We start from the raw sequence: 18,716 nt of genomic DNA, 5'->3' as shown, positions 1-18,716 counted from the left end.
TAAAACAAGTAGAGATTGAAAGCTACCACTCAACAGTACTTAATCAAAATGGTTTTAGACAAAGATATCTTCTTATATATTTTATTAGTTTGGCTTGTTATTAAATATAGTAATAATAAAAAATTAATTTAAAAATTAGCCAACTATCAGCACAAAGGAAAACAAAAGCAGCACTATAATTATCAAAGAGAATTAAGTGGTATTGCTTAAAACATTAGTTTAATCACCAAAAATCTTAACACGCATTTTGATTAGTTCTTTTTCCCACTAACTCACCAGGAGATGCTCCCACCAAGTCTGAGGCCTGATTAGAGTCAACTGAAGAAACCACACTAACAGCATTGGTAGGCACGTTTGTAGTAGCAGAAGGTGAAATAGTAGGTTTTTTTGTTGCAACAATAACACTCCTGTAATAAAGATGAACAAGTAAATAAAAAATACAAATGTCAACCCCTTCCCCCCCAAAAAAAAACCCTAACTATATCATTAAGAACCAACATTTTATTCCATAATACAAATACGATGATAATGTTAACTAGCTACCTCTAGATAGTTAACTGGTGTTATTTCAATGTTATTTAACACTGAGTCCTATTATTTCTGACTTTTCTTTCTGATGTTCTTATATAATGAATGCTTACAATCATTTGAATCTTTCAAAATTTGGAATCATAAACCATTGAAAAATGTAGTAATTTATTTTATCACTTCCAATATTTAAACTTACATTTCTCCAACCAGTATTTACTCTAGCATCTAGGTATGGCTTTTATTATGAAATTTAGATATAGGAGGGCCTTTATTTTACAGATGAAGAAACTGAGGCTCAGAGAGAAATGGTTTTATCAGGCCAGCCTGGGTAATAAAGTACAGTAGAACTATATGAATCTAAGCCCTCTGATTACAAATCCAGGATTCTTTCCCCTACTTAGTAGATATTTTACATAAAATGACAAAAAAGAATGATAACTTTTAGAAATGTAAGAGAAAACATTCAAGTTTTTCATTTAAAAAAAGTTCTCCTTGAATATGACAGTAATTTTTTTAGGAAATTCCAAACAAAACCAGAACTTTTTGAAATTTCATATAGGAAAAATCTGTACTAAGCCTCAGAAAGAAAGCTTCAGTGACACTTGAACACATAGTCAACATCATAAGAATTCAATATGGACAGAGTTTTAAATTCCAAAAGACTGTAATTTGATGGTTAGCTTTATTTAGAGTACAGTAAACCAGAAGTATCAAGATGGATGCAAAATGTTATGAAATTAAGGAAATATATCTCATGTGTTTTTAAGAGACCGGTATTTACAAAGCACTAATTTCGATTACATTATAATATGTTACGTTGAATATCTAAAAGGCCTTGTTAAAGCCATTTTTAATTGAAGTTGGCTCCATAAACATAAAAAAAAACCAGCTAATGAGGTAAAGAGAACAGCTGATATATAATGCTCTCCCACAGCAGCGCTTACTTTTAATTACCTGGTATTAACCATAATCCTAAAGTCTTCAACATTTGATTTATTTAGTCACATCTTTTGTTGACAGTAGAATAACTGTAAAATGAAAGTATTCCCATAATACCTTTAAAGTATTCGATATTTAAATAAAATTACTTAGATATTTCATTCTAATAATCATTTCTAAAATGTAAATCTTTTACTTCCAAATACACTTAAAATGCACTTTTCTAACTTTCAGGAGGAAACCTACAAAAAACAAAATATATTCTGTTTGACTTCAATCCTTAATACATAAGAATAGGCACTCCTGCCAATTAAATCAAACTCCCTTGTGCTAGGAGTAGCTAGCTCTTCAATATACTTGGGAGTGGCGCGTGTCGCATCATTATAAGGGTGACTGCCAATGTTAACAATACACTAAAAAAAAATAGGCCTAATAGCCACCTGAGCCCCTCAAGCCAAAAAGTATTGTAAATAAGCACTCATCCCCCAATATTCATTTTTGTTTCTTCTAAATGTATTTTTAAAAGACATGCGCCATTCCCATTACTTTTCTTCTGAAGGTAAAAATCTTTGCTTTAGAAATTTATAAACTATAGGCCAAAGTGTAAAAACAATTTTTAAATAACTATAAGAAATTAAACTTAAATATGTTTCCCCAGTATTTGTCTACTGAAGAAGCCATTTCTCATAGTCAATTATCAACTTTCACATACAATCATTTCTCTATATCTGAACTAACAGAGGGCAATAATAATGGGAAACCTATGAGCAAATAATTCCAAAGCTGTGTATATTTGACTTAGGAAAGTTGGTTTTGAAAAATAACTTAACATATATTCTACACTCTCAAGTCCATTTAGGTTCATTAAGGGCTAGTCTCTTTAAGTATATAGAATTGCTGGTCAAATTATCTGTCACCAAATCAGCATCTACTGCTAAAATCAAGATGGTTATTTTCTGCATTTACTAAATCTAAGCAATAAAATAAAGTCAAAAAATGAAAAAATAGGAAAAAAGATGTGAAATGTCTCACTGGAAAAACAACTAACCTAGACAACAGATCAAAGAGAAATCATTTGAGAGGTAATTTAAGAATTACTGGGTTACCTGAGAATCAAGATTAAAAAACAAAGAGCCTAGACATATTTCAAAAAATCATCCAAGAAAACTATCCCAATACTGTAGAACAAGAGGGTAAAATAGAAATTGAACAAATCCACCCAATATCTGAAAGAGATCCGAAAATGAAAACTCCCAGGAATATGAGAGCCAAATTCCAGAGTTCCCAAGTAAAAGAGAAAATAATTCAAGAAGCCAGAAAAAAAAAGCATTCAAATACCATGGAGCCACAGTTAAGAACACACAAGATTTAACAGCTACCACATTATAAGAGCAGAGGGCTTGGAATATGATACTCCAAGAGCTAGGAACACAACCAAGAATCACCTAACCAGCAAAACTGAGTATAATCCTTCAAAGGAAAAAAAGGATATTTAATGAAACAGACTTCCAAACATCACTGATTAAAAGACCAGAGCTGAATAGAAAATTTCACTCAAGGGAAAAGGAATCATAAGGACTCAATAAGGTTAAACAGTTTACATTCCCGTGTAGGAAGATGAAACATGTTAACTCTTAAGAAATTTTTCATTATTTTGGTACTTAGAAGGATTCTACACAGACAGAGGCAGAGGGAATGAATCGATTACGTTGAAATGATGTAAAAAAAATGGATGGGTGAGAAAGAAGGATGCCCTGGAAGAAGGGAGAAAAGAGAGAAAGAATGGAAAAAATTATGTCAAATAAAAGAGGCACACAGGGAAGAGTATTTATTATGGAGGGGAAAATAAGGAAGGGGGGGAGCAAGACAGGCAACACTTGAACCTCATTGACAATGAAGAAGTATCAATTCTAAACATATATGCATCAAATAGCATAGGATCCAAATTCTTAAAGGAAAAATGAATAAATTACAGGAAGAAACAGACAATAAAACTATACTTGCGCCAGACCTCAACTTTCCCCTCTTAGAGCTACATAAATATCACCATAAAATAAATAAGAAGTCAAGGACATGAAAAGAATCTTAGAAAAGTTAATATGGCAGACCTTTGGAGAAAAATGAATAGAAATACACATTTTTTTTTCAGCAATACAAGTAACCTTTACAAACTTCTGACCATTTATTAGGACATAAAATACCTCACTACCAAATGCAGAAAAACAGAGATATTAAATGCATCCTTTTGAAACCAGGATGCAATAAAAGTTACATTCAATAAAGAGCTGTGGAAGCATAGATTAAAAAGTAATTAGAAAGTAAACACTTTAATCCTAAAGAATAAGTGGGTCAAAGAACAAATCACAGAAACAATCAATAATTTCATTAACGAGAATAATAACAATGAGATAATATACCAAAAATTGAGAGCCAAACCAGTACTTTGGGGAAAATGTATATCTCTAAAGACATACATCAATAAAAGGGGGAAAGAGCAGATCAATTAATTGGGCATGCAACTAAAAAAACTAGGAAAACAACAAATTAAAAATCCCCAACAATCAAAATACTGAAAATCAAAGGTGAGATTAATAAAACTGAAAGTTTAAAAAAAACAGCCATTGAACTAATAACAAAATTAGGAGTTGATGTAATGACAAAAACAAACAAACAAATAAAAAAGACAACTTATGAAGGGGGCAGCCAGGTGGTGAGTGCACAGGTACTGAAGTTAGGAGGACCTGAGCTCAAATTCGGCCTCAAACATTTGACACTTACTAGCTGTGTGATCCTGGGCAAGTCACTTAACCCCACTGCCAAGCCAAAACAAAAACAAACTCAAAAAAAAATTACAAAACCTGATGAAAACAGATTGGTTAGTTTGATTTTTTTAAAAAAGAAAAAAATTAAGAGTATCAAAAATGTAAAGGGTGAATGCATCAACAATGAAGATTACTAAAGTAATTATTAGGAGTTATTTTGCCCAATTATATGCTAGTAAAACTGAAAATCTAAGTGAAAAGGATGAATCCTTAAAAAAAATTGCCAAAATTAACAGAAAAACAGAATACTTCAATAATCCTATCTTAGAAAAAGAAATTGATCAAGCAATAAATGAACACCCTAAGAAAAAATCCCTAGGACCAGATGAATTTACAAATGAATTCTTCAAAATATTTGAGTACCCCAGTACTATATAAATTATTTGAAAAAAGTAATTTAAAAAAGGAATCCTTCCAAATTCCTTCTATGACACAAATACAATTATGATATCTAAATCAGGGAGAGTGAAAACAGAGAAAGAAAACTGTAGACTAATTTCCTCAATGAATAATAAGGTAAAAAAAATTAAATAAAATGCTAGCAAGGAGATTACAGCAATATTTAACAAAGACCATATACTATGAACTAGTAGGATTTATACTAGGGATGCAAAGCTGGTTCAATGTTAGGAAAACTATCAGCATAATTGATCAAATCAATAACAAAAACAACAAAAATCATATGATTATTCAACAGATGCAGAAATTTTAAAGAAATACAATACCCATTCCTATTAAAACACTAGAGAACATAGGAATAAATGGAATCTGTCTTAAAATAATAAGCAGTATCTACCTAAAACCAAGAGCAAACATTATCTGTAACAAGGATAAACCTAAAGCCTTCTCGATAAGATCAGGGGGTGAAGAAAGGATGTTCATTATCACCACTATTATTCAATACTATATTAGAAATGCTACCTATAGCAATAAGAAAAAAAACTGAAGAAATGAAAATAGGCAATGAGGAAACAAATCTGCAGATGACAGAATGATATACTTGAGAACCCTAGTGAATCAACTAAAAAATTATTAGAAACAATTAACAATTTTAGCAAAGTTGCAGGTCACGAAATGAGCCCACACAAATCATGAGCATTTCTATATAGTACAATCAAATCCAGCAGGAACAGCTAGAAAGAGAAATTCCATTTAAAATAACTGCAGACAAAATACAATACTTGGGAGTCTGCCTGCCAAGACAAACTCAGGAACTATACAAATACGACTGACCAAACAGGAGATAGAGAGGTTTAAGGGAAGTAAAATAATTTTGATCACAGAAAATTAAAAAGGTTTTACATAATATACAAAGCTAATGCACCCAAAATTAAAAAAGGCAAATAGGGAATTTTTTTTTTGGGGGGGGGGATTAAATCAAGTTTCTCTGATAAAGCTCTCATGTCTCAAATATATATGGAACTGAGTCGAATTTATAAAAATATGAGCCATTCCACAATTGATAAATGGTCAAAGGATATGAATAGGCAGTTTTCAAAAGAACAAATCAAAGCTATCAAGAGTCACATAAAAAAATGTTATAAATCACACTGATTAAGGAAACATTAAAACAACACTGAGATACCAACACACACCTATAAGAGTGGTTAATGTAACAGATAAGGAAAATGACAAAATTTCGAGGGGATGTGGAAAAATTGGGACACTAATACACTGTTGGTGGAGTTGTGAACTAGTCCTATCATTCTGGAAAACAACTTGGAACTATGCCCAAAGAGCTATAAAACTGTGCATACACTTTGAACCAGGAATATCACTACTAGATCTGTTTCACAAAGAGATCAAAGAAAAGGGGAAAAGCAGTTATTTATAGAAAATATTTATAGCAGCTCTTTTTGTGGTGGCAAAGAACTGGCAATTGAGGGGCTGTCCATCAACTGGGGAATGGCTGAACAAGTTGTTGTATGTGATTATGGTGGAATACTATTGTGCTATAAGAAATGATGACCAAGATGGTTTTAGAAAAACCTAGGAAGACATATTAACTTATGCAAAATGAAGTGAGCAGAACATAGTACACAGTAATAGCAATATTGTAAGGATGACCATTTGTAAAAGACTTAGCCACTCTGATCAATACAATGATCCAAAACAATTCCAAAGGAACCATTATGAAAAATGCTATCTACATCCAGGGAGAGAACTGATGAACTCTGAATGCAGACTGAAACATACTTTTTTACTTTCTTGATTTTTCTTATTTGCATGCACGTGTGTTTTCTTTTGCAGCATGGCTAATATGTAAATATGCGTTGTATGACTTCATATGTTTAATAGATATATTACTTGCCTCCTCAAAGGGAAGGAGAGAATTTGGAACCCAAATTTTTTAAAACGAATGTTAAAAATTTTTTATGTGTAATTGGGAGACATTTAATGAAATAAATAAAAAATATTTTTAAAAGGAAAGATGTTTATAATAGCCCAAGCACTAGGAATACAAATATAAATGCGAAGACAATCTCTTCCCTCAAGGAGCTTAAATTCTCATAAAATATGGATTCTTAATTTTTTGATGCTATGGGCCCCTTTGACAGTCTAGTGAAATCTATGGACCCCTTTCCAGAGCAATATTTTTAAATGTATAAAATAAAACATATAAGCCTACAAAGGCAATCAATTATATTTAAATACAATTTCCCAAAGTAATTAAAAACAAGTTCACTGGACTCAGATTAAGAATCTCTGTAGTGGAGGGAGACAACACATTTAACAGAGTGAGTGGTGTACTTTGGGGTAGAAAATTATGTTGATTGTACTTGGCCCCTGTTAGAGCAAACTCACACAACAAACTGGGCTGCCAGAAAGGCTATGAAGGAGATGATCTGTAAGTAGGCAACAAAGCAAAGCAAGACTAGGACTGCCTAAAATAGTGAGCTTGGTGAGGCCATTACCAGTCAGGATAGCACCACTACAGAATTTCCCGAGATGAAACATATAGGAGCTACTAAGATAACCAAACGCCATGTACTCCACAAATTCGATTCACATCTTAGCAACAAAGACAGGCCCTGAAAGAGAGATACCCAACGTGGAAATACCCCTTACGTAGAACACTGGTTCAGCTGGCCCAAGTCATCCACAGGAAAACTGGCTTCTATGATAAAATACTGACCACTACAATAATAAAGTACTGGCTAACTTGGCAAAATAATGTCTGGTCAGCGTCCATAAACAGCAACTCAGAAAGAGGGTTTGGGATGTACGTTACACTGAGAGAAAAAAGCCCAGGAAATCAAACAGCTATGCAGCTAAGTAGAACAGAACCCCAGAATAAGATCAGAGGTTAGAACCACGTATATTACAATGACAATAAAGCTTGAAACTATATTGCTCCTTTGTCTTTATTATTTTTGCCCCAATTCCTCAGGTTGCTAGCTGCCAAATCTGTCAGAAAATCTCTACAGTACTGAGGGATAATAAAAGATCAAAAACTCAGACAGGAATAGAAATGAAATAGAGCCTGAAGAGATATGGGGGAAATACTAGGAATTGTATTTTAAAAGAAAATGAGGCAGAAAGTGTGGCTATGAGAAGAAAGTTGTTAGTTAATATTCAATATGTATCTAGAGGGTAAAAAAAGGCCTTTAATTGGTGCTATGGTCTGAGGCACTTACAGGGAAAGGGAGATACTGTTTGGACATTGGGGAGAACTAGGTTCCTCAGAATGTTAAATGTAGCATTAGGAAACCTGACTCCTAGTGGACTCCTAGTTCTGAAGCTTATTGACTGTGGCCATCCTGCACCTCAGTTTCATCTTCTAATGATGATTATGGTAATACTTATATTACCTACTACCTAACAGGATTATAGCATCTGCCAAATCCAGTGCTCTTTCCACCACACCTAAGTGTGATTAATATCCACTTTTAAACTTCAGAAACACATGGCTAGAAACAATATATTTGATGTATGTCCTCATAATTGAACTCATATTGAACATTTGGAACAGAAAACTCCACCAAGGTCATGTTTTTAAGTCTGATTAAATTCATTTTTCTAAAACATGCTAAAAAGGTAAAGAGAATAAACAATCATTCAAAGTACTTTCCTACGTCTATAAAAGATCATCTCAATACATTAGAACGGGTTCATTCATAAAGCCAGGACTGATATAAAGTCAGGTCCATGGTATTGAGTAACTAAGGTTGTTAGAGAATTTTTTAACTATCACATTTCGAACCACGTTTTCATGGAGGGTTACATAAAAGTATTCCCTAAAAGGCAAGTAAAGTTATAGACTTGAAGCATAATTAATACTTAATGCTTATGCATATCTGTATATTTAAAAATCAATTTATGTTTTTAAAAATATATACCACATCTATACTAGATGGTAGAGATGGTTGCCAGGATACAAACTTGTGTGGCATTACTTACCACAAAACTAAAAATCAACCTGTCACAAATGAATATTTTTCAATTTTTTATCCAAACCTTTGGAATCTCTTCTCAATTTTTAGAATTTGACATAAATCATGTTCATATATTTGCCAAATTCACTGATACGTTAACACCTTACTTCAGTAGAAGGCCATATGAGGCAACTGCAATTATTAATTGTCTACTATGTGCTAATTACTGTATAATTATTTTTAGCGCTGTAATAGCTGATTTAAGAAACTTCAAATTCAACATTAAAATTTTAAAAGATAAGTAATGACCTGTTTTGTCTGATATAAGCTCAAACCCTTTATGTCTTATTCTTATCATTATGAAGTCAGTTTGAAGAAGACTTAAACCTTCACTAGATGGGCTCTCTATCCACTTCAATCTATCCTGATAACTGCAAGAGCAAATCTATACTAATGAATTCTTTCCTTCAACAACAAAATGTATATAGAAATTGAATTCTGGCCCCATAGAAGGCTACTAACTTGAAGGCCACAATTCATGCACTGCCTTTTAAACATATTCCAAAAGACAGAAAGACAATAGTTTCAATTTAACCAACAGTGTTATTTATAGGATAAAAATCAATCTTTCAAATAAACTATTTCTTGCTTAGCAGATCCCTAGAAAATATAGTAAAATTTAAACATAACATTTTATTTACAGCATTTTGTCAAGATTTCATGTAAAGACTAATTTGGTCAATCCCAAACTTTTGTTTATAAACTGACACTTAACATAATCATTAAAGATTTAGAAAGGTTGAACTCTTATCATTTCATAGACCTTCCACAACTATCTTTATTTTAAATATTATCTAGCAGAAATTGAACAGTATTTCACATGGAAGATTTACAGTTAGATTAAATAGCTGATTAATGAAATTATAGTTAAATTTCATTAAAAGTAACCAAATGTAGCAAAAAAGTCTGTAAAGAATGCTACATCTCCATTTCACGTAAGTAATTTAAAATATCCCATATTTAAAATGGTTTCATCACAAGCTTTTACACTAATGTTTGCAAAAAGAAAAGAAGGCTACTTATATGCTTGAGTTTAACACTTTAATTTCTTAGAATCTAACTGAAAAACCAGATCAGGCCTTGAATTTAATCAAGATAAGCCCTCGGCATCCAGTAAAGTAAATCACCAAAGTAAATCTCAAAATAAGATAAGAAGAAGATTTTTGGCATGGGAATACACACAAACACCTTGCTGTTTGCAAAAGCCCACAACCTGGCAGGCTTTCAGCAAAGCTTCAGTCATGTAGCTGTTACTGTATACTTTCCAGCTATAGCTTGGAAGTTGATAATCCTTAAGATATGAGGAGTGTTCTGATTTCTGACACAGCATTCCTGAGATAAATGTAGGATGCTTTGAAATTCTCAGAGATATTCCACTGCTACATGGCTACATAGAAATAGCTTTTAAATAGGTGTCTCTTTTTCAACAGAAAAAAAAGCCTTCATGTTAACTCACTGAGCCATATGCTGCCAGACAAGAGATTAAATAAAAACCATGTATGGGAAAATCCACATTCTGAATTCTTAAGTTCCAAAACTTTTCCCTATGTTTTTCACATCAGTCAAATCCTTGAGATTAATACAATTTTGAAATGATTCTGAATTCCTGAAAGATTTCAACAATGTATTTCATTCCCATACTATTTTTGAAACAAAAATTTACAAATAATACCTTTGAGATACACACACACACACACACACACACACACACACACACGGACAAAAATTTCATCAATTATTTAATCAATGAATTAAATGAAACAATTCCATCTACATTTTAAAAGGTAATATACATATTTTTAAACTCAAATTCTTCATAAATAAAGAGGTAAAAACGGAACCTCCCTCCCCCCTCCAAAAAAAATTGAGCTTTCTTAAGCCATCATAATTACTCACATACAACAGGACCTCACTTGAGGTCTGACTTACCTATTTCTGTGGCAGCACAAATGCTCAAAATCAGGTTACCTTGACTTTTCTTTCTCTCTGTATCCCACCATCAAACCAGTTCCCAAATCCTATCGAAACACAATCTCCTTCCCTTCCAACCCGTTTTTAAATTCCCAATGATAACATATTACCATAAGTCTCCTCTTTACCAGATCTCATGAACTACAGCAATATCTTCCCTGTTTCCTCATGTCTTCTCCTCCTTTTAATCCATTCTTCATATAACATGTCAGAATCATCTTCTTAATGCACAGAATTTATCATGTCACTATCCTGCTCAATATCTTTCAATGGCTCCATAAAGTCTGTTCACTATATTCTTTCAAGGCTTCCCAAAATCAGTTGCCACATCTCACCTTCTTTCAACATTCCTCCTGCCCATGCGCTCCATACAGAAACAAACCATCCTCCTCCTCCCTGACTCTTGTTCACATCCCAAATTTTCCCATCTCTGCACCTCTGACTACACTGTTCCTCATATCTGGAGTGCCTTCCCAGAAGCAATTTCCTCCTATTAAAATCATATAATAAGATTATTTACTAAAAGAACTTTATTTTAGGTAGGGAAGTGGTGGCTGGTTTTTTTTTTATTGAGTAGTTGGAAATTGGGGAAGTCTATTAAAAGGAAAGACTAAATGAAGACTGTGTGTGAGAAGTGGGAAAAGAAGAACAGAAACTACTCATACACATCAAGCAGATTCTGAAGTAACCTCTTGAATTCTGACAAGAATGTATAGGTCCTTGAGTAATATTTTCTACAGCTGACGATGCTTTCATTATGTGAACTTAAACTCATTCTACCAAAATAAATCTATTCATGGAAATATTATTACTTATGTATAAAATATTAATTCTTTTTAAAAAAAAGAAGCACTGGAATGACTACTTTTGTGATGAAATACTCTACTGTGGATCCCAGTCAGCTTACATTTAAAGAAAAAACAGAATTTACTTGGAAAATATCCTATGGAAAGGGGGCCAAAAGAATCACCTTATGAATTTATACAAAGAGAGATGAATTAGCTTAAGAGAGTCACTCTTGTCATATAATATAGTCACATGTACACAAGCACAGGTAATTTCAGTCTGCCATATGTAAATTATAATTTGGGTCTTTCATAAAAAAACCAGCAGTAATATAATTTGTAAAAGCATACCTTCAGAACAATTCAAAAATATCCTTATCTAAATTCTAAGGGGATATTAACACCTACATTATTAAGTATAAATCAAGATTTGCTTACATGGTACTGTCTGGGAAAAAAAGAATATTGAAATTATTCTGCTAGCTATAGTTCTGCTGAATACACAGTTTATTTCACAAGTGAATTATCACTACATTTATTTAAAGATTCAAGTCACATGGAATTATGTAAATACAATGAAATGCTAATTAGCTGTGTTATGAATTTAAATGAGCATGAAAATCAATTTAAATTGTTTTCCATACATGTAACTATTTTCTTTAAGGACATATGGATCAGGGGTATTATCTTCATCTGTGATTTCAATGGTATAGGTAGGGAACTGCTAGTAAGAAAACTGTCAATAAGGAAACTTTGTCCACCAAAGTACATTTACAGTTGTTCTGCAACTTATACTCTTAAGAGAATTGTCTAGGGTAATGAAAGGTTAAATGACTTTCTCAGGGTCACATAGCCAATATGTATCCAAGGACATGAAAGAATTAAATGTATACAATAATAAATATGAAATGCCTAGAAAAACTCATAGTTAGCAGAAGAAAAAGAAAATAAAGTTATTTTTCATATCTCCTCATTTCCAACTGAGAAAACAAAGTTAAAACAGTTAAACAGCTTGCACAGTATGTAAATGAAAGAACCTGTGCTATAAATCCAGGATAATCTAAAATGTGAAATCATGTTTTGTATTAATCAACAAGTTATTTCTTATGCATCTATTAGGTACCTAGCACTGAGTTTGGTGCTAAGCATACAAATGCAGTGAACTAAACAATCTCTACTCAACGGAAGCTTCTATTGTAAAAGAAAAGATGACAAACACATGTTTTAATATATATAGACTATAAAGAGAATAAGTACAAAAATTCATATCAATAGAAATAGAAAAAATACTGTATGTGCCAAACTCTAACCTTAAATTTAAATCTTACATTTATTTCAGCCAAATTTCAATTGTTTTAATTCATAGGAATACAAGGTGGGTGGAGAAGGAGAGCACTGGCAAGTGAGAAGAAAAGAACAGGTTACATGCAGAACAGCAGTTTTCGAAGTGCAGTACACAAGGTATACCCAAAATCCTTTTAAAGGGTCTGAGGAGTCAAAACTATATTCATAATACTACTAAGATGTTTTCATTTCTAAAATGGTAAATATTGACAGATATAACCCACATAAACAAAAGCTCTCTTTGAAGGATGCTTAATAATTTTTAAGTGTAAAGGATACCCGAGATGAAAAAGTTCGAAAACTACTGAAATCAGTAGTGTCTGAACTGCATCTTGAAAGAAGAGAGGGATTCCATAAGGTGGAAATGAGGAGTGAGTACATTCCAGGCATTTAAGAAAGCCAGTGCAAAGACACAGAGATAACAGCTGGAGTGTCATATGTAAGGGAAAAAGAGAAGTCCAGTTTGGTTGGATCACAGGGCTTGGAGGCTAGGGAGGAATACTGCAATAAGGCTGTTTGGGGTAAAGATCTGAAGGGATTTAAAAAGCTAAACAGAGGAATTCATACTTTGTCTTAGAACCAAGGCTCTTGACCTTTTTTGTAATGTGGACCCCTTTGGCAATCTGGTGAAGTTTATGGACTCCTCAAAATTGTGTGTGTGTGTGTGCGTGTGTATGTGTGTGTGTGAAATACAAAAGATTAAAAAGGAAACCAATTATATTCATAGACCTCTAGATAAAAACACCCTGTCTTAGATGCAATAAGGAATCAAAGATATTTTTAATTTAAGGAAGTGGCAAGGTCAGATCTATGCCTAAGGCAAATTGCTTTTGTAACTGTGGAGGGCACACTGAAGTGGGGAGAGAATTGAGGTTAGGAAGATCAATTAGGAGACTTTGCAATAATCCAGACAAGAGATGATAAGAGCCTAAACTGAGGCAGTAGCTGTGTAAATAGAGAGAATGGGTCAGTTACAAGTTATGTTGAGGTAGAAATGGCAAGATTTGACAAATGACTAGATACATGTGGTGAGAAGTCAAGGAGAACACTAAGGTAAAAAAACTGGAAGACAAGAAGGATGTAGGTGATTAACTGAAATAAAAAACTCTGGAAGAAGGAAAAATTTGAAATGGAAGAAAATGAGTTTTATTTTGAACAGGCTGAACTGGAAGTATCTCTGAGACAGCCAGTTTGAAATGTCCAACAGATAATTGGCAATATGGGATTTTAAATTCGGAGAAAATGTGACTAGACATATAAATCTGAGTTACTGGCATAGAGGTAATTAAATCATGTGAACTGATGAACTCAACCATAAAGAAAGAGAAGAATAAGGGACCTAGGTCATAGCCTTGGGAAATATTTGCAATGGGGATGTGTAGAAAATGAGGAGAAGTGAAAGAGGTGGAAGGAGTATCAGGAAAGAACAGCGTCAGGAAAGCCCAGAGACAGAGCATCCAGTAAGAGAAGGCAGGCAACATCGCCAAATACAAAAGATAGGTCTAGAAGGATGAAGAATAAAAAGAGACCAAGAAATCTGGCAATTAAGTGATCACTCATAACTTTGGAAATTTAAAAATATTCTTTTTGTCCAGGGATTTTTAGAAAGGAACTGAATGTATAAAATGATAATTTATAAATTATACTTTCATACACATATACATACATGTATATGACAAATTTGACCTTAAATTTAAATCCAAGATTTATTTCAGCCAAATTTCAAATTAACATCTGTGATATGTCTCAAGTAATTGAAAATAATAACAGCATTTATTCATAGGTTTATTTCTTCAAAGTAATTTCAATTTATAATTTCTTATGTGCCCTATGAGATAGGTAAGGAAGGAATTATTATCCTTATATTATTGAGAAACTAAGAGAAAAGGAAATTTACATAACTATGTCCAATGTTCCAGAGTTTGAGGGTGTAAAGTAGGATTAAAAGCTCATACTGGTATTTATTATATTAAAAGCTATTGTCAGAAAGCTGGGAACACAGCTATAAATTAGCAAACACAAATAACCTTCTACCTAACCAAATTCTACAGATCCCAAATTGTTATTTTTACAACAAACTTAAAATTATTAAATGATGAAACGCTATGATAAAATTTCATTTCTTTGCTTAAAAAAAAGAGAAGAAAAACCTGTGAACTATAAACCAACATGACTCACTGGACATATTTAAAGAAGTTGCTCCTAACTATGCCCGAAGGGCTATAAAATTCTGCAAACCCTTTGATCCAACAATACTACTTCTAGGTCTGTATCCAAAGACATCATAAAAAAGGGAAAATGACTCACATGTACAAGAATATTTATAGAAGCTCTTTTTGTGGTGGCAAAGAACTGGAAATTGAGAGGATGTCCATCAATTGGGAATTGGCTGAACAAGTTGTGGTATATGAATGTAATGTGCTATAAGAAATGATGAGCAGGCAGATTTCAGAAAAACCTGAAGAGACTTACATGAACTGATGCTGAGTGAAGTGAGCAGAACCAGGAGAACATAGTACATGGTAACAGCAACATTGTGCAATGATCAACTTTGATAGACTCAGTTTTTCTCAGCAATACAATGATCAAAGACAATTTCAAAAGACTCAAGATGAAAAATGCTATCCGCTTCCAGAGAAAGAACTATGGAGTCTGAATGCAAATCAAAGAATATCGGTTTCTCTTTTTTTTCTTTCTCGTAATTTTTCCTCTTTGTTCTGATTTTCCTTTCATATGACTAATGTGGAAATATGTTTAATATGACTGTACATATATAACTTAGATTGCTTGCTGGCTTGGGAAGGAGAAAAGAATTTGGAACCTAAAATCTTGTGTGTATGTGTGTGTGTGTGTGTGTGAGAGAGAGAGAGAGAGAAAGAGAGAGAGAGAGAGAAGAGAGAGAGAGAGAGAGAGAGAGAGAGAGAGAGACAGAGACAGAGACAGAGACATGGGTGATTTTCTTTTTTCTTTTTTTTCACATTAGTCATATTTTAAATAAGAATCAAAACCAATGGGAGGAACCACAAGAAAGACGAAACACCCCCCCCAAAAAAAGGAGAGGATAGCAAATAGTATGCCTCGATCAGCATTCAGACTCCATAGTTCTTTTTCTGGATATGGATAGTATTTTCCATAATGAGTCTTTTCAGTTGTCTTAGATCCTTGCATTGCTGAGAAGAGCTAAGTCTATCACAGTCATCAAACAATGTTGCTGTTACTGTGTACAATGTGGAACTCAAAATCTTATAAACTGAACGTTGAAAACTAGCTTTACATGTAATTGGAAAAAATAAAATACTATTAAGTGGGGGGGGAGAAGTTGCTTCTATGCAAAAAAAATTAGGAATTTATCTTTTAAAAATGGCTTTTAAGTCTTTTCAAATGGCAGAGAAGGGAAACAAACTAGCTCATTATTTTTGTAATCACACCTGGTTGTTCTAATATATCCCACCATTTTATTCACCAGACTTGAATTTAAATGAATATTGAATTTTTGAAAAAAGTGAATTGATCCTGAAGGCATGAAGATTTGTAAGGATATTTACAAATTACCAACTACTAATGAAATTGTAAAAAGAATAGCCTTCCAAAAGTTCTTTGAATAATAACTGACTCCACTGGTCCCCAGCTATCATTCCTTACCAATGAAACCATAATCCATAATCTCTGACTCCTCCCACACTCCTTATTCAAAGGAAAAAGTCATCAAATTGAGCTGACTTCACCCATTAGAAAAATCTCAGCACTCCCATTAATTTTTCCTCAATAAACATATATTTAAATCATTATGCATTTGGAATTCATTATACTTTACAATGTAAAATGTTTATTTGAACCTAATCTCAAACTGCCTTTAAATTTTCAGCAGTTCTCATAGAAAAAAAAGAGAAACTTCTTAATTACTCTGTATCCTTGGGTTTATCCAATGCTGTACTGAACTACTATATGAGATATTAGTTCTGAAGACTACTTGCTTTTCATCTTAAGATTGATCTGCTTTCATTCATTCTGTTTTTGTTTTTCTTTTCCTTTTTTTTTTTGTTTTTGGTCCAGATCTGTGAATCCCTTGGAAAAGTGAACTCCTATGCTATAGTTACCCATATGTCTCTCCAACATATCTGTAGCTCAAACTCTTTTTTTGTTTCTTTGTTTTGTTTTTTGGTTAGGCAATGGGGTTAAGTGACTTGCCCATGGTCACACAACAAGTAAGTGTTATGTGTGTGAGGCCGCATTTGAACTCAGGTCCTCCTGACTCCAGGGCTGGTTCTCTATCCACTGCACCATCTGTAGCTCACACTTTTAAGCATCTTTCTTTATTTCTCTGAAATTAATCTGTTTTTGTTCCTTTAAATGAATTTTAGTACAAAACCAAATACAGAGTTTATTTTAGGTAGTATCTTCACTTTTATTACACTGAACAATGAATCTTTCCCCAACTATTTAGTTTAGCCTTTTTATTTTTGTAAAGAATATTTTGTAGTTATATTTTAGTAAATCTTACATCTGTCTTAATAGGCTAACTTACTGATATTTTATGTCTTCTGTAGTTATTTTACCCTGAATTTCTTAATCTTTTCTCTGTTCTTTTGTTAATATTATATAGCAATTATGAAAGCTTTTTATGGATATATTTTATGTCCTACTTTGTTGATAATCTATCAAATAACAAGTAGAAAGAATTTTACTTCCTCTTTGCTAATGTTTCCTCAACCTCTCTTTTCATACTGTTACAATCAGCATTCAAGAATGTCAAATAATAGTGGAAGGGTATGCCATTCTTACCTAATGCCTGAACCCAGTGAAAAAGCTTCTAGTGTTCAACATTACAAAAAATTATAGCTCTTCATTTTAGATAAATGTGTTTTAGCATGTTAAGAGACCTTCTATACCTATGCTTTGAAGGGTTCTCAATATAAATGAATTCTCAAAGACTTTTTCTGTATAACTTGACATAATCATGCAGTTTTTACTCTTTTTGTAATCTGTGAATTATACTATACTTCCTAACAAACTATTCTTGTACCCTTTGTAAATAATGTTAACATGCTACATTAAGAAGTAGAAATGGTATTAATTTAAACAAAGATGGAAGAATATCTGAAATAGACATAGAGGAAATATGTGTTGAAAGCAACACAATTTTGAGGGTAATGGGAGATGAATTCTCAAGATATCTGAGGGGAAGATCTCATAAAAATCAGAGAAACCTGGGAAGATTTGGACAACTGATGCAAACTCTTAAATAAACAAGCATTTTTTAATTATGTGCTAGGCACTAGGAACAGAAAGACAAAAATGAAAATACTTCTAAGGAGATTACATTCTACTGAGCGGCACAAGATGTACATACACACCTACATATAATTAATATATACACAGTGCATGCATGCGTGTGTGTGTGTGTGTGTGTGTGTGTGTGTGTGTGTGTGTGTGTGTATCCAGAAAAAGAGAGAAAGAGGAAGAAGGAGGAGGATAACACTAGTAACTGGGACATCAAAAAAGGCTTCATGAAGAACATAGTGTTTAAACTAAGTCTTGAAGGAATCTATAAATCCTATGGGATGCAAGCAAGAAGAGAAAGGCATATCAGTTTTAAATATGCAATGGACAGTCTTTGATACAGGATTAGAACTCGGTAGAGATACTGTGGCTAAATATCTATGCCTGGAAGTCATCTTCATGAAAATAATCGAGCCCATAGCTTGTGACAATGTCACCAAAAGAAAAAATATAAAGATAAAGAACAAAGCCTATGACAAAGACACAAGGTGGGTGCACAGTTGGCGAAGATAAGAAGGGACAGCATTTTAGGCATGAGGCATAGCCCACAAAAATGTTTGGAGTCAGTAAATAGCGTATTTAGGTTGAGAAAAAACAAGGAGTCCATG

The 18,716-nt window shown here is 33.0% G+C and overlaps 1 protein-coding gene across 3 annotated transcripts in view; it reads right to left on the bottom strand.

Moving 5' to 3' along the window:
* Nucleotides 1-18,716, bottom strand: part of LRBA (LPS responsive beige-like anchor protein) — a 760,465-nt gene that overhangs the window by 543,898 nt on the left and 197,851 nt on the right. For all 3 annotated transcript variants that reach the window (XM_020994027.2, XM_020994028.2, XM_078148462.1), the window contains exon 31: nt 277-407. In XM_020994027.2, coding sequence (XP_020849686.1) covers nt 277-407 — 131 coding nt within the window. The remainder of the gene's footprint in view (nt 1-276; nt 408-18,716) is intronic.

Source organism: Phascolarctos cinereus, unplaced genomic scaffold (assembly GCF_003287225.1).
Source record: "Phascolarctos cinereus isolate Bilbo 61053 unplaced genomic scaffold, phaCin_HiC Scaffold_9;HRSCAF=440, whole genome shotgun sequence".
In the NCBI taxonomy this organism is placed as follows: domain Eukaryota; kingdom Metazoa; phylum Chordata; class Mammalia; order Diprotodontia; family Phascolarctidae; genus Phascolarctos; species Phascolarctos cinereus.
Note: the sequence above shows the minus strand (reverse complement) of the source record. Positions and strands in the feature narration are given on the sequence as shown.